The sequence below is a fragment of the Netta rufina genome, assembly GCF_964035555.1.
Source record: "Netta rufina genome assembly, chromosome: 4".
Classification (NCBI taxonomy): Eukaryota; Metazoa; Chordata; class Aves; order Anseriformes; family Anatidae; genus Netta; species Netta rufina.
Window position 1 is genome coordinate 5180027 of NC_140127.1, and position 16996 is coordinate 5197022.

Here is a 16996-nt window from a genome sequence, read left to right on the forward strand (position 1 = left end):
TAGATTTGCCCTGTAAAACTGGAAGTTTAACTAGTCACCTGCTGACTTGTAACACAGCAAGTTAAAGAAATACAGATCCTAAAGAAGTAAAAGAGAGTCAGAAATCAAACTGTACTGTCTGTTCTTACAATCATTTTTGGACTATGTCCATGCTACGTGCCAACCTCTACTCATGGTAAACATGTTTGTGTTACATCAAGCACAAATAACATGAGATTTGACCCTGAAACTGTTGGGCTTCTGTGCTATACTCTCGTGCTTATAGGTTTAAGATGAAAGCTTATCCAACTTACAGTTCCTGACTTGTGACTTTTTTATTTATTTTTTTTTACATCAGTCTTCTAGTTTGGTACAGTATGTTAATGTTTGAGTTGCTTTTTTTCCTAAATACCATCCTGCAACTTTTTGGCACACAGAAAAGATAGACTAGGAACTTTGTTCCTGTCGCATTATAAGTGTAGTATGCTTTGTTCATGGAATATTTTTTTTTTCATTTGAATGTGCAAGTATGCTATGATGTAGAACAAATAATGTGATTTTATTATGTCTTATTTAAATATAATATAGCTTTTTATTATTATTATTATTTGTATAAACAGTTTTTTCTCTGTTAATGAATTAAGTCTTTTTGTGCTGGTGTGGAACTAGTTAAACGTCTGTTTGCTATGCTTCACCGAAACCCATCTGCCTTTCCAAAGGAGCATTCCTTCCTTCTCCTTTTACCTTCATCCCTCACAATTCCTCTGTCTTTTTTACCCTTTTCCTCACAAATTAAATCCTCCCAGTAGCCACAACCTCGCTTGCTGGTTCTCCAATGTCATACTAATTTTCCTATGACTATTTTTCCCCATTTCTTTGTGATATTCCTGATTTACTCATCCTTCCTATCCTATTTTTTACAGTCCTAGCCCAATTTGTTTATTTTTTTTTAATGGAACCTTTTTTTTGATTTTTGTGAAATTGAGAGCAAGCCTGAAACTCATTTACCATTGTGATCAACTGGTGTGAAATCAATTAGAAAATGAACTCTACAAACATCTTATACTGCTTGAAGGTGGGGTTATCTTTGCAGGTACCTTTGTTGAGGGGATTTGACTCATTTCCATTAGTAATTAAAGCAATAAAAGTTTTACATTTAAAAAGAAAACTCAGTTCAAACACAAGGGACTGAGTACAGTAAAATAAGTAGACGAAATGTCTGCTGTAGAGAGAACATTTAAATGGAACCATTAAATAAAGATTGTTTAAAGATTAGGATATTTAAAGAAACAAAAGTAATTATCATTTTTGACAGGTTTATGGTATCAAGACATTATGAACTCATTGAAAGTGCCATAGCACCTCTCCATCAAGCAGTTTGGATGTTTTGATTCCTGTAACAGGGTTTGAAATGAAGGGTCCCATTTTATTTGGAGTGGTACAATTGCACCCTCAGTAATGTCAGCCAGGTTTTAGTGGATTTTTTGTCCCAAACTCTTATCAGACTGCAGAAAGTCAACTCAGCAAGGAATGTGCTGGGCCAAATGCACCCTTGACGCAACACCATAGAGCCTGACAGAATTTTGCCAGAGACCGTCCACCCCTGCAAAGCATCCATCCCCCAAGTCTTTTTCAGAGAAATGATGCCGATGTACTCTGCTCTTGCAAAGTTGCTTCTGACTAGTGACAGATCTTCTGAGGAAGCTGCCAAACCCAGCTTGGCGTGCATGTGCACTTCAGAGCTGTCACTTACAGCAAATAGGAGACCTCTAATTTTGGACTATGGATTGGAGGGATTTGCAGATTTGCCTCTATCTCAAGAAATCAGTGATTTCAAGCCCTGTTGTAGGATTCAAAACATTCAGGATACTGATATAAGATACCAACACAAACTAATACCAACTGATTGCAGTTCTTGCTTGTGATCATATAATTTATTTTTCCACATAATGCACCATCCAAACCAGAACACAGTGGTAAGTGTCCTTTCAGCTCTCCATTGGCTTAAAAAAAAAAGAATCAAAACTTTTAAACCAATCTTTCTTGATTTTTTTTTTCCAAAAGAATAAAACGTGTTTTATCCAAACCATTGTATCCACAGGGGGAAAAGGGAAAGAAAGGCAAAAAGGGGCCTAAAGGGGAGAAAGGAGAACAGGGTGCTCCTGGATTAGATGCACCTTGCCCATTGGTACGTTTCACTTGTGTATTGGACGGTCGATTGTCCTGCTGTAGACCGATGAAATAAGAAATGAGGGGAGAGGAACAAGCACCAGCTAGTGTGTCACTTGTTGCCCTTTGTTAATGCAGCCTTATCTCAAGATCTGGAAATTATGGAGCAGAGTTGGTATTTCTGCCTCCTAATTTAGTTTAAAGCACTTAAAGACTCAAGACTTTAGAAGAAGATTTGGTTGTTTCTTTCATTATTTTCTGCCAACCATTGAAAAAGAACCAAATTCAGTGTGTGCCAGAGTTAGTTCTCACACAGATTGAAACCACACCACTGCTGTAAGCTTGCTCCTCTTGCCTCACTATTGTTATTTGTCCACTCCAGCTAAGTCAATACTGAAGGCATTTCCTTGACAGTAACATTGCAAGTTAATCTTTACAAACAGGGATTCCGTGGAATTAAGGGGGAAAAAGGGGAGCCAGGCCAGCCTGGCCTGGATGGGCTGGATGCCCCTTGCCAATTGGTACAGTATTTCTCTTTCCTACCAACCCTGCATGTGGTTCCTTTGTTTGTAGTCAGCCATTCTCAATGTAAAGTAATGTTTTTTTCTGGGCTGACTTTACATTATTCACGTAACACATGCATGTGCATGAATAAACCAGCTGCTTCAGTGATCATAACTGTAATGAAAGAACACACATTTTTGTTGACACTTCAAGCCTAACTCTCAGCAGTTTGCTCCCACATTACATGGCAATTTATAAGTTCGTGTCCTTCCTACATTTTCCCTGAGAACCGTTTGTTTGTTATTTTCCTCCCAAAATGCCTATTGCCTTACTTACCCTGAACCCAAGTCTTTGTATAGAACCCCAGCACAATCACCACTTCTAATCAAGTCTGATGACTTCTGTCTGCACTGGCTCACTTTTTCACCCTAGCACATCCCAGAGCTACTCTGCACCCTGGACTTCCTTTCAAATCCATGTAGTCATGGGTGCATGTTTTCAGGATTTGGCCAAAATCATGTAAATGAGATTCATGTAAAGAATTAGATAAATATTGTTTCTGAAAATCAACTCATAGGTTTCCAGTAAGCAAAGCTGGAGCCTGCTCTCACAGACCCTACACAAACAAAAACTTTGGTGTCTGGTCTGTTCATCAAACAGTATTCAAAAAGATTTGGAAATGAAAAGCTTACCTGAAGTTTGTAAGAAGATAACAGTCTGCAGCCCAAACCCTCACTGTCTTTAACGTCTTCAATTTAATGGTCTCACCCTTGGAACTTACCTTCCTGGAATACACAGAACACTCCCCACTCTATGTTAGCATGAATTCAAGTTCCCACCTATACTAAAATTCTACTTGTTGACCCTCTCCCTTGTACCAATCTGGCAACACTGATTTAGTGGCAAAGTAAGTTTAATTTTTTTCCATTTAAAAATAAAACAAACAACCACCACCAACAAAAAACAGTACTACAAACACATTTTCTAAAGAAGTAAGGATGATTTTTTAATTGTTCACAGTAAAATCTGCATGTTCTGGTATTGTTTGTTGGTTAAGCACGGTTCTCTAAGATGAATGTTAAATTAAGTAGAATTTATTTCAACTTATAGCACTCCTAATTTAAAGACAGTGGATTTTAATCTTAAATACGTAGTCCATTAAGATTAGTCCATAGCCCATTTTGTTTGCTTCCACTTAATGGTAACCATATCTCATATATTTTGTTGGGGATAATCAAGCATGCTTTTGTAATTTAAAAATGTTTCTGTCTCTTTGTTATCATTTATATCTGGAGGTTCGCTAGCATTGTTGATGAATGAAAGTTATTTCATTCATACGTAATTACCAGAATAAGCTGCTAAGCAAACAAGCATGGGTTCTTGCTTTAGGCAGTAGGCCATTCCCATCAGATTACATGCAAGCACATACAAAAATGCTCATTAATCACTATCTTCACATGTAAATCCATGTAAGAAGCATTACTATTCTTTAGTCTTAAAAAAAAAGAAAAGAAAAGAAAAAAAAAGTCAAGACCTGAATTTTTTTGCTGACCGTGTGTAGTCTAGTGACATGGTATGTGCTGAGTATGTAACTCTTTGATGGGTAAGCCCATTATAGCTATGTGACTTGGAATTAGTTCCATGAAAACCTGCTTAACCAAGGTCAAAAGTTGGATCTGATCTCTCTGTGTGTATAGTAATGTGTGAACATAGGGTGGTGACAGAAAAGAAATGGCATGACACTAGCATAAGAAGGAATTAGATGGGCATACTGTCCAAGCAATGGCATAACGCTGATGGACTGCCCTGTTCCCAGGACTATTCTCTTCTGCTCTGTCACTCAGAACTGTGTTCAGGGTATTAAGACTTTGCTGCTTCATTCAAAAGCTAAGAATGAAAGAGAACAGAAAAGATCATCACTGAATTTGAGTCTTGCTATCTTATCACTGGATTAACTTTGTACTAGGGGCCCATAAAATGCAATACCCTCCAGATAAAAGTGATAATATTTTTTTTTGCTTATTGATCTTGTACATTCAGCTACAGATTGTTGTGAATGACAGGTTATATTAAATATATATATATATATATATATATAAAATAAAAAAGAGTAGCCTAAGCTCTAACAGCAATGGGAAAGTGATTAAGATGCGATTAGATATACAGTTGTAATGACTTAGGAAAATACATCTTTATAGCAGAGAGGTGTGTATGTACTTACAGTTCACCTTGAGAACAAGAGAGATTAAGTTAGGAACTGGTAGCTACCTATGAGATAAAAAGGCAAAGCTGCTTCAGCTGTTCTAAACAGATACAGATGGAAGGCTATGCTATCAGATCTAACTATGCTCTTTTTATTTGTCTCCTCCCTTTGAAACAGGGTCCTGATGGATTACCCATGCCTGGTTGTTGGCAAAAGGTAGGATGGGCAGAGCTTTTCTTCCCAGGGGCAGTACGCCCTTGGCACACAGAAAACCCTTTCACAGTCATCCTGAACAACACATTAGAGCCTTTTAGACATCTTGATGTATGCAGCAATGCAAAATAAGATCTTTCCATGACAGTAGTTGGTGTGATGAGATTGCAATGTATGTAGAAGTAATAACTAATTGAGGCAGTATTTTAGAAACAGCTGGTATTAGGTTTCTAGGAAGCCCAAAACTTGACTCTTCTATACAAAGAGACACACATCCTTCAGTTTCTGCACATGGTCACTGCTTCCCACTCTTAAAATCTTGTGGAAAGGATATTTTTACCAAGTACTGATACTGATCTATTATGGTGCTACTTTCCTGGAATATATCAAAAAATGGTGCGTCGTGCCCATTTCTGCCTTACCTTTCTATTCACCACGTTCTCCTGATTGTTGTGTTTTATACTAATATTAATTATATAATTAATAATATTACCTTTATACTAACGTTAATGTCAGTGGCATCATTATTTTAATGAAGATTTAACCTGGGCAGTGCTAGATTTAAAAGCATAGTGTTCAGAGTAAAGCTGTAGGTGGGGTGATACCGGGTATATAATACACAAGAAAAAAATAAAGCGTAAGTGAAATCCTGGATGCATTTGTCTCTGAAGAGTAGCTGGTGCTAAGGAAATAAATGATGTGTATTTGCAATTGCGCCATATCTATGTATTTGGAATAGAAGTCTGAAATACCGATTTACTAACCTGATCAATCTGTATCTCTTTTTGTCTCTGCAGTGATGAATCTAACCTTACAAGCATGAAGTTGTGTATATAGTGCTCCACTTTTTGTATTTATAGTTGAAAACTGAAAATTTGATTTTACAAGTCTGAGAGATGTTTACATGTAGCTGCTTCTACCTGTTTGCTATAGTCCATGTGTACATCTTTTTTCACTTACATCTGCAGTTAGATGGTATAAAACTGCAGGATAAACCTGCAAAGATTCTCTCTCTAGAGATACCTATACAGTGATCAATAATAGAAATCTGATTATTTCTGTAAATTCTTACATTTTGGCTTGTGGACCTGCATGGACAATGAGTGCCATGAACTAGTTTACAAGAAATTGTGACCAAATAAGAGCTAAATGCTATGAAATGTACTGTACCAGCTGCCATTGGAGTTTACTGACTTGGCTTTCATGTCCATCTTACACACTTCACTGAACCATGCCACTGCATCTGCTTGTACAGACTAAAAGCATGAGTTTGTGTGCCAAACCTGCTTGTTGTGTGATCACGTCACATGCTAAATGGCTGCTCACGGTGACCTTTGATTCCAGCTTCTGAATTGTTTCCTTTTGTCATCTCAAGGGAGTCACACCATGGCTTATTGCTAAAAAGAGATAAAGCAGAGGAGGATAGAAAGAGGCCTTGAATTTTTGGGGAACACAGTTCCAGCTGCAGGTGGATGGCTTCCAGTCTTGCGGGTCGCCTAGCCCGTTTGATCAAAGAGGGTCCCGCCTGTTAATCAGCATCGGTTTGCCTTGCACTGCTCGCGGTCATGAAGACATTGGCGATAGGCCCTGACGGGTGCTTAATCAAGAAGGAAAGAAGTTTGGAGAAGAAACCAGACTTCTCTGTGGGTTGTTTGAAAAGGTTACAGAGATGCTGTGGGGATCATTTGATGGCAGACACCGCCTGAGACCAGAAGCTTCTCAACCTTACTCAAAGATTGGCGCAGTATGTGCTCTGTGTATTGTATTTTGGGACTGCTGAAGGAAAAAGCATCCTTGAGACATGGATGAATCAGAACATCCTCCTTTGGAGGATAATGGAACTGACCAGATCCGTATGTACCATGGTGTGGTTTGCAGGTGATTCAATTTATATTACACAAAGCTAGCTGAACTTCCCTGCAGAATTTTGGAAGCTATGATTAGCTTTGGTTCACTTTCCTGTAACAGTTGACATAAAGGATACATTTTGATAATCTATTCAACATTTGTGGTCATGGCATTGAAGAAAATGCTTCAAGTCACATTTTCATCTTGTTTCAGTATTAACAGTTTTTCTTTTACAGTCTTTGAAGCCTTTAAATCTAAGAAAAAAGAGTTTATTTTTATGTTTCACAGGCTGACTTACCTTGTTCTTTTTCTGCTGTTGCGGTGACCTTAGTGGACATTATTACCCATCAAAGATTGGAGAGAAATAGGTCTGTGCGATTACCACTGCCCACTTGTCATCACACTACACTGTTACAGGTGTGGTTATTTCTCTATTTCTGTTGACTAAGTTTCTACAGAAACATTGGCAAAGCTTTTCTTCTCCATCTTTTTATTACTAGAGATACTAAATACATGCACATTTGTAGTTTTTGCCACAAGGTATTTTTTTCCAGTTTTGAGTCTTCATATGGTGCACTGTTGTTAGTTGGAGAGACTAGTTTCAGAGATGGTGCCATGTTTGGCAGATGGAAATTCTTTTTATATTGCTTCGGTTCCTAGTATGTAGCAGGATGATCATAAGCTTTTTTAGTTACTTTTCTGAGAGTTGTCTTTCATATGTAGACCAAAACTAAAGTTGACAAAGGCAGCCTGTCTCCATCCATGTGTGGGTATTGTGCCCTTCTTGGCATGCACATTTTTCCTTGTTCAGTCATTTCATGTGAAGATGGGGACCTGTTGTGGTTGCACTTTTCATATTGCTTTGTGATATCAGATATATCAGATATCAGATATACCACTAGAATACTGTCTTTCACTTTGCTAAATCTTTAGTGCCATTTTGGTGTATAAGAGACAGAAACAGCTTTACATGGGGGGGAATCTTCCACACATTTTCAAAACTAAAATTTGTTTTAGTGGACTCCATCTAATAGTACCATACTAACAAAAACAAAATTCCAACCATATGTATTTAAATATACACGATATACATATTTATCACTCAATTCCATCCTTCCAACAATAAGATGTAGAGAAATGTTCACAAGCATGAAGAAAAATACTTTTCTTTGCTTGAATTTTCAGAAATGCAACTATCAACCTACTTGAATAATTACACTTAAAATAATAAAGGCCTTTGTGTGGCATAGACTTGTGTTAATAGTTAGAGTGCTACAGCACTAATGTGACTGAAGGACTTTCCAGAAAGGGGACAAGAGGAGCATCACATAAGCCCTCTGACTTGCCAGTTTGCTTCTGCTTGTTTAAGAAGCTCCATCTCAAAAAAAAACAACACGCTAAGGAGCCAGCTGCCCTCCTCATAGAAAGCAGTTCCTCATGCTTACACCCTGACTTGGCGCAGTTTAGCTGGGTATGTTGGAGATGTGAAGACTAGTGGTCGCTTGTTTTTATAAAATATCACATACTGGCAGTTATACAGTAAGGTTAGATTTTTTTGTTAATGTCCTTCAGAGTGTTCAAATGCAAAACACACTGGGATGTTTGTTATTTGACTAGACATCATTTGGAGATGCCATATTGAGTGTGTCCACAAACACTACTCGTTTTAGCGAACAGCGACAACATAAAGAGCTATTAAAGGCATGCTCTCATTAGCACTTTGACATTTCTTTAATTTTTTATCTATATTTTTAAACTGTCCTGACAGCATCCATTTCTATATGCCTCAATAAAGCTAGAAGAACCTTGGTTCATTGTTTCTTCATTCAGGAAATAAGTTTCATAGACACTACTGTTAAACATTACTCAAAAATCAATTTTCATTGAAATCTCTTACAGTGAGACCCCACTGAAGAAACACTTTAGCACCTTTTTTCACTTTCTTTTCTGTCCTGCAAAATAATTTCTTTCTTTAACTCCTGCCAGGTAGGAATACTGTTTTTTTGTTGTTTGTTTTTTTTTTGTTTTGGAGTTTTTTTCTTTTTTATTTTTTTTCATAATAATCTAATTTAACTTTTCCTAAACCTTTCATTGTTCACTTTCATGGAAGACTCATTCCATTTAAAAGGCCATGGTGAACAGCAGATAATTTAATTTGAAAGGTAAAACTACATAGATTTAACACTAATATTTGCATAAAATATTTGCATTTAAAGATTTACTTGAAATGAAGCCTAATGGTATCTAGAAAAGTTGTATATTCAGTACAAGAAAAAAAAAATATGTTGTGTTTAATATTTCCTCAAGAGAAAGCACCCTATGAAGACTTGCATCATGTTTATTTTGTTTAAAAAGCAACTGCTTTTGGTGCTAGTATATCATTTTTTCTTTTGATGGCAAAGCTACAGTTTGAACCACCTGTGTGTTCTTATATCTTTTAGTAGCATTCCTCCAAACAGATAATGATTTTCTTTGCTTAGTTTGTGACAGGAACAGTAGTTCCCCTACCAGTCTTTTCAGTTATAGAAATGTGTACTGGTGTTCGTCTACACCGTTTCTATATCCCTGACCTTTTCAGGTATGATTAATTCTTTTTTCTTTGAGAGTTTTCAGTATTTGTTTCATAAAAAGTTTTGTAAGCATCTGTTACTTGAGTGTGTTATAGCCACATTGTGCAGAAGTCCTGCTACAGAAGCAGTAAGTCTTTTAAGCACTGTATGGAATATGTCTGACATACGTGGTCCTTGTCTTCATATTCATAGGTTAGTGTGGGGAATCTTTCTTTTTCAGGATGTTTTGGACACCTTTTTTTTTTTCCCCTGAGGTAAAGCATGAAATGTTAATTCATGGAACAATTATACAATGTATTTTATGATTTATATTTTTATTTATTGCTGATTTTGTTGTCATGTTCTGGTAGTGTACTAAGGCAGAATGATGCTCTTCATCCAGCTGTTTATATATTCTTTTTGTCTACCGTTTAAGTATTATGAACAAATTTCAAAATAACCCAATCAGTATACCTGCGCGTGCGTAAAGCATACAGTTTAAAAAGGGATTATTCATGTAGTTAGCATTGGATCCATTAAGCATTACAGTTGTGGATGGATGCATGTGGGTATTAGTTACTCAGTTATGCCATTGGAAGAGACGACACAACCCCAAATGAGGCGAGCAGTCCTTGGGTCCGTGTGAGAAGGACCTGGGTATTGTTTAGTAACAAGGGGAATATTATTGGCTTCAGCAGCAGTGTTTCTAAACATCACTGGCTGCCTAAATCAGGCAAAAACACTCACTACAGTGAGTTAAAGCTGCAGCGATGCTCCCAGTCTCTCTAATGTGATAAAAATGTTAGAAAACATGCAGAAGTTGGCCTTTCCTTTTAAATTTCCTGATCGCTGCTACTTGACCACCTTAAATTTAATTTTTAATTCTCTGTATTTTACCTAAAGAGAGACCTAAATTTTCACACTGAAGTCACACACAATACCAATATCAGCAACAACAGCGGTCAAAAAAGAGTCTGATTTTTAGCCATTGCAGAATAATATTAAATTTCAGTGACCAGAATGAAGACTAACACCTGTGGTTTTTGGGTTTTGTTGTTGTTTTGTTAGTTGTTGTTGTTTGTTTTGTTTTTTGTTTTTTCTCCTTTCTGCAACTTGCTTTTGTGGATCTGAATGTTGCTGCAATGTACAAATGAAAATTTTCTTGCACCCTCTGTTATTGCAGTATTTTACATGGTGGTTGGATTCATTAAATGATGTTAGAAACAAGTGCCTGCCACCATCATTTCTGATAGATTTTTTAAAAGATACTCCACAAAACAAGTGGAGTTTGTATTTAAAAACAAAGAAGGAGAAAATAAAAGAAAAAGAAAAAAAAGGGGGGGAGGGGAGAAGTTGGAGGGTTGTTTTTGTTTCATTATATTTTTAAAATGCATCCAATTATCAATGCTGCTTGGAAATTTAAGTTTCTTTGGAAAACAGGGGGCCTTAACTTAACCTGGGACCGTTAGTGTTTTACTTGTTTCTATTTAAAAAAGAAATTGTATGAATTTCCCAGATACCATTGGTACTTGCACACTTCTCTGAAGTATTATGAAGAGTTGGGTTGGTGGAAGAATGTTTTACATATTGTTAACATACATGTGGATATTCTTATATTATTGTACATGTTTGGGAAAATATCACACAACTTTAAAAATGTTACTAAGATGTATGTATCTGACTTTTTCCTTTGGAAAATATTATATATTTTTATTTGTATTTTTTACTTTTTTAAGTTCATCTATATGTGCAGTTATTTTTGTATTGCAAGTGGTCTCATAATTGCAGTAGAGGAGATAAAAGTACAAAGAAAATTAATTTGGCAAGGATTACACTGCTTTGGGGGAAAAAAACACATGGGTCAGTATCATATTATCAATCCTAGAAATATTCTGAGTGTTTTAGCACTGTAAATATGTCACGAGACCTCTTTTCATGAATAGTGTAAAGAATTGTGAGGTTTTAATCACCCATTTTAATTTGTTATTAATTACCACTTTTTTGTGGCCTCTGGTCCTGACTTAATTGAACCTGATCAAACAGCATGCTTTTTTTTTTGTTTTTATTAAAATTTCTCCTTGTTTTTCAGTTGAATACTGTTTTGTTTTCTTTCGGTTTTGTACTTCATGGTTTTTTTTTGTTTGTTTGTTTGTTTCTTGCTTGTGAGAAGTTGATCTTCAGAATTATTTTTACACTATTTATGATTTATTTTCATAATGTAAAAAGTGTGTAATTATTAAAATATCAATCCAACTGTTGGTGCTGATTTGCATAGTTATAAAGTTCTTAGTGTTGGTGCAAAGAAATTGCTCTGGTCTGTCTGGATTGGAAAAAGCTTGTGCTGTGTGGTGCTCATTTGCAGTTTAAAATCTAGTGTGGGTCATGTCAGTCAGCATTCACAGTGCCACAAAAATCGGGTCCTTTGCAATCTGCTGCATTTTCCTACAGTGCACAATTAAAAACAAAACAAACAAACAAACTTGCTCTTCCTATTCTTAATACACCTTTTCTCTTCAAAGTCAAGTCCGTTTGGTCACCTTTTTTGAAGAGGCAGAAAAGATTACAGACATCCACAAGTTAAATAAGGAAAAGTAGAAGCTTTGTTGCAAACCTTAGAGCACCTCCTCACTCTGGAAAAGCTGCAGGGATCTACATATCTGAAATTGAAACTATTGCTTACGCAAGTCTGCAGGCACCCTAGGATCCAAAGAAATAAAGCTGAAAATCACCCTTTCTATAAGAGTGATGTTAAAAAATAAACCTGGACTGTTTCTTGTCCCACAAAAGGACAGTGTCATGAGCAATGGTACAAACTAGAGGTCTGCTTTTTACTGTAAATCTGCTTTGTTCAAAAAAAGACGAAGCATAAGAATTATTAAAAAATAGTATATTTTCAAAAGTGCCCTGTTCTCAGAAGACACATTTTTGCAGGAGTCTCCTTGAACAAAGGACTTTTTTGGAAGAACAAAACTTTGGGCAGTGGCTGTAATCTCTTCAAAGCATTGTTTAAATGTTTGTGTTTTCTAAGTCCCAAAATATTTCAGACAAACAAAACACTCCCCATTTTTCCCCCATCCTTCACCTCAAAAATGTATTCACTCTAGGCTAAAAGAAGAGAGCATGAGCACCATGGGGTTTTGACCTCTACTCTTAACTCTCGGTAATCTCCATGAGTGTATGTTAATCGTGTCTAGCTCTGTTTTAGACTCCTAGAAGTACTAAAAATAGTTTTGCTCCATTTCCCAGAGAAGGAATTTATAGCACACAGCTTAACTTGCCCAGCGTCACCGAAGAAGTGCCCTGCAAAGCCAATAGCAGGCGCTGCTCCCTAGGGCTGCAGGCGCTGGCTGTGACCATCGTGCAGCCCTGGCTTCTCCTGCGGTGACTCTTGGCCTCTTCTTTCTGCTACCTTTCTTGTTTCTTCTCCTTTTGTAGAGGACAAAGAGTGGTTCTCAATACTGCTGCAGCTGCACTGTCAAGAAACAAGCAAAAAGCATGTTTTACGTGGTTTTGTTTTGTTTTGTCTGTCACTGTTTTTCCCCTTTAGCTGCAGCTGGCTAAAGCATGCTAAACTGGAGCTATGCTCGCTGCCTTTCCTGAGACTACACGTCGTCTTAGGGACCATTAAACTCATGAATCCTCCAATGAGGGAAGGAACTGGCAGTGTCTGTAAGACATAGGCCATTCTCCTTTGATGAAGGGGATGCAGCTTTTTGGGGTTCCTGGGCACCTCCTCCTGGATCTGGAGGCTGCCCCTCAGCCCTGGGCCTGCCCCTGCTGGGCAGATGTGTTGGGTGGGTGTCCTCTGTCAGGGGCTTGTTCTTTCAGAACTGAACCCAAAATTGTCCTGCCTTCAGCAATGCCACTTTTGCCTAGCATCACTTTGTTAGCATGGGGTCAACCATTTGGGACATTTTCAGCTTTTTTTAAATTATTATTTCCTCCTAAGCACACAGCTTCATTACTAGTGTAGTAACAAACAGTGGGCTCTGGCTGCTGCTAGCACTCAGCGCTTTTCCCATTCTGTGATTTTACTGCCTCATAGTTATCTTTCAATATCAGGGTCCCTCTGAAGTGACATTTTAGTTAAGCAGTCTACTATAGACCTCTCACCCTACTGCACTAATGGGACGTTGACTTTCCTCTGGAGGTCAGTCCTATCCAGGTACCTTCTTCATAATTTTGTGACATCCTGAGGCATTTATAGGGCTGCAAATGAAATACCAGCTCATTTATTAATTTAAACAAATATTATATTTAATATAATAATATTTAAATAAATTAATAAATATTCAAATAAACTAATATTTAAATAATAAACATTGATTTATTATTATTTAAATGAAATACCTCTCATTTATTTAATGGATCTCTTAATTAAATACTTAAAGGCCATCGCTTACATCCATCCCTGCTTTGTGGACCTACTAAACCTGCTAATCTTTACCCATTCAACAAGGACTCTGTGGAGATCAGGAGAATGCAACAAAAGCAGGCTTTTATATCCTCACCCCATGCAACTTCACCTAGTGGTTCGATTCTAATAACCACCCAAAAATAATTGTTAGCAGAATAAAAGAACACAACAAAACAAGGAGATGACAAAACATTCGTGTTCCAGCAAGTAGTAACAGCCACACCCAAACACATGTGAAAAATAAAACAAGGGAATGTCAGAACATTCATTTTCCCACAAACAGTCAGTCTGTCTTCCCAGGGTTGCTAAATCATCTCCTTTTTTGTTGAGTTCTGCTGGTTCCCAGTCTGAGCACTCACAGGATGTTCTCTCTCTCCCTTTTCCTGGCTGCAGGAGAAAAATGCAGTGCTTCTAAACGTTTGCTCGAAACTCAGAACTTGGATTCTCTGTTTATGTGTGTACACATAGATGCATTTATCTAAGCATACAAATAAAAACATGGACTGTATTTTTAGGAAAATACTGTACAAAACCTGCTCCGAGAGATCATGTTCTGCCAGTGCAGTTGTACTCAACGTGCTTTAATTTGTGTCTGCGGTCAGAGGTGGTCACAGCTCCTGTCACATCAACTAAGAATCAGGTTTTGACATATATATACGTCAAGATATAATGTTCAATAACCAATAAATATTCCTATTATTTTTGTATGTACAGATTACACCTTGACTGATTTTTCCATGTACCCACACCTAAACAAAGCAGTCATAAGTTCTTTCTAGCATTACCTTTTGTCTGGCTGGAATGACAAGTACCCAGCATCTTTTTGTGCACTTGTAGGAACTCCCCTCTTTGTGGCATAGTAATTGTTGTGAAGTAATCTTATCTGGTAAAGATAAAATACATAGATATGGGGAAAACAAAACACAACAAACAAACAACAACAACAAAAAACCTCTCACTGTTATCATATCATATCATAGAATGGTTTGGGTTGGAAGGGACCTCAAAGACCATCTCATTCCACCTCCCCTGCCATGGGCAGATGCCACCCACTAGATCACATTGCCCAAAGCCCCATCCAGCCTGCCCTTGAACGCTTCCAGGGATGAGGCATCCACAGCTTCTCTGGGCTACCTGTTCCAGTGCCTCACCACCCTCATAGTCAAGAATTTCCTCATAACCTGTAATCTAAATGCCTCCTCTTTTAGTTGAAAGCCCCTCCCCGGAGCCTTCTCCATGTTGAACATCCCCAGCTCTCCCCAGCCCTGGACGCAGCATTCCAGGTGGGGCCTCACAAGGGCAGAGCAGAGGAGGACAATCACCTCCCTCCACCTGCTGCCCACCCCTCTGTTGGTGCAGCCCAGGACACAGTTGGCCTTCTGGGCTGCAAGCATGCACTGCTGGTTCACGTCGAGCTTTTTGTTCACTAGATCCCCCAAGTCCTCTGCAGGGCTGCTCTCAATGGGTTCTTCTCCCAGACTGTGCTCATGTCTGGGATCGCCCACTTCTCAAGCCTGCCCTGGTTCCTTTGGATGGCATCCCTTCCTTCTGGTGTATTGACTGCACCAAATGGTCCACCCTTCAAATCAATATGTCTCTGATTTAGAAATAAGGCTGTTGTGTGGGCTCATGTCAGAGGCCTTATGGAAGTCCAGGTAGGTGACATTGGTCAGTCTATTAGCTTGTGTGAATAAATTTGCCTTAAAAATTCTGGAACTGCAAGCACTACTGGCACAATCAGCACTGAAACAATTCACTACAAAAATTATTCAGGAGTCAGCAATTGTGGACAAGGCTCTGAAAAGCTATGCTGCTGTGAAGCTTGGTGAGGTGAACAGCTGTAATGGGTTTGTTTCTCAGGACGCAACAGCAGCATGTTGATTGTCAGAGGTACGCTAACTCCTCCAACAGCAGGTGGGTGGAAGGCACTTACTTACTTCCTTGTAACTGACTGTAGTAACATTTGCTTGTTTTCATCCACCATGTAGGGAGACAGGAAAAAAAAAAAAAAAAAAAAAAAAAAAAAAGAACTAAGATTTTCAGAGAGCAGTAATTCTATGGAAGAGGAAAAAAAAAAAAAAAAAAAAAAGTGACAAGGTGCCAGAAAGTCCTGTCTCAGGGGGAAAAGACCTCCTCCTCTGCTCTACACATGGGATTTGGCAGGCACGTTCCTGCTGATAATATTAAAAGAATGTTCAAAACCCATGAGTCAAGAGGGAAGGATATTTTTCCTGATTTAAGTCCCATCCCATGACTCAAGGAACAGAGGCGCAGCCTGCCTCCTAACAAGCTATTTCACGTACCACTCTGAACTTTCCCAGTGAAGTTCAGTATTATGAACAAGCTTTGTTTGCTAAATCTGGAACAAAAAGTCCTGGTATAAGCAGAACTGGCTGCTGATGCATCTTTATAAAGGAGCAGAAGCACAGTAGCTTATATCTCACTGTGATCCAGGGTTTCTGAGAGAGCAGGACTGGACAGGATGGTGTAAACAGCAGAAGTTTTTTAGTGTTAGCATTTCCTGCAGCTCTGGAAGAGGGACAAGGCTGTTCGCAGCACCAACAGAGGGCAGGGACACACACCGGGAGCAGGAGGCTCGTCTGTCCTTAAATGCCTTCTGACTCACAGACTGCATGCTGTCAACAGTCAACAGGGAAACAGGGAAAACAGTGAAATGATGCCTGGGCTCTAGCTCTTCTGTGCATTATCTGTACAAAGGGATTGCAGTTAGGTACAGCATATAATGTATGCAACTTGAACTGCAACTACCCTGTGCTAATCATCATTTCCCAGCTTCCAGAGGTGTAGGCAAAAGAGAAAAGCGTTACAGCACTCCTGACAGGCTCTAGTCCAGGCTCGATTTGGGCACCATCAATGCTAAGTCCCTATTCTCTTCGTGAGAAGCTCCCTCAGTTGGTCTCTGCTGCACCTTTGTGCTGCCGGCTGGTGATGCCAGGATTCTGACAAAGCAGGGATGTGAAAGGTGTGGAGCTTCAAAACTGACATGGTCTGAAAAGACGGGGCTCAGAAAAAATGCCTGTAGGAAAAGTAATGCCGGCGCTCAACTAGAGAAGCTGAAAGAAAGGTGGCTTATTTGGCACAAAAGTAAGGAGG

At 38.4% G+C, this 16996-nt stretch overlaps 1 protein-coding gene across 1 annotated transcript in view; it reads left to right on the plus strand.

The window, feature by feature from the left end:
- The window catches only part of COL25A1 (collagen type XXV alpha 1 chain), a 297785-nt gene extending 291255 nt beyond the window's left edge, over nucleotides 1-6530 (plus strand). Inside the window, exons 35-37 of the mRNA XM_084285919.1 lie at nucleotides 2592-2669; nucleotides 5033-5071; nucleotides 6444-6530. Coding sequence (XP_084142045.1) covers nucleotides 2592-2669; nucleotides 5033-5071; nucleotides 6444-6479 — 153 coding nt within the window. The 3' untranslated portion in view covers nucleotides 6480-6530. The remainder of the gene's footprint in view (nucleotides 1-2591; nucleotides 2670-5032; nucleotides 5072-6443) is intronic.
- The last annotated feature ends 10466 nt before the right edge of the window (nucleotides 6531-16996 follow it).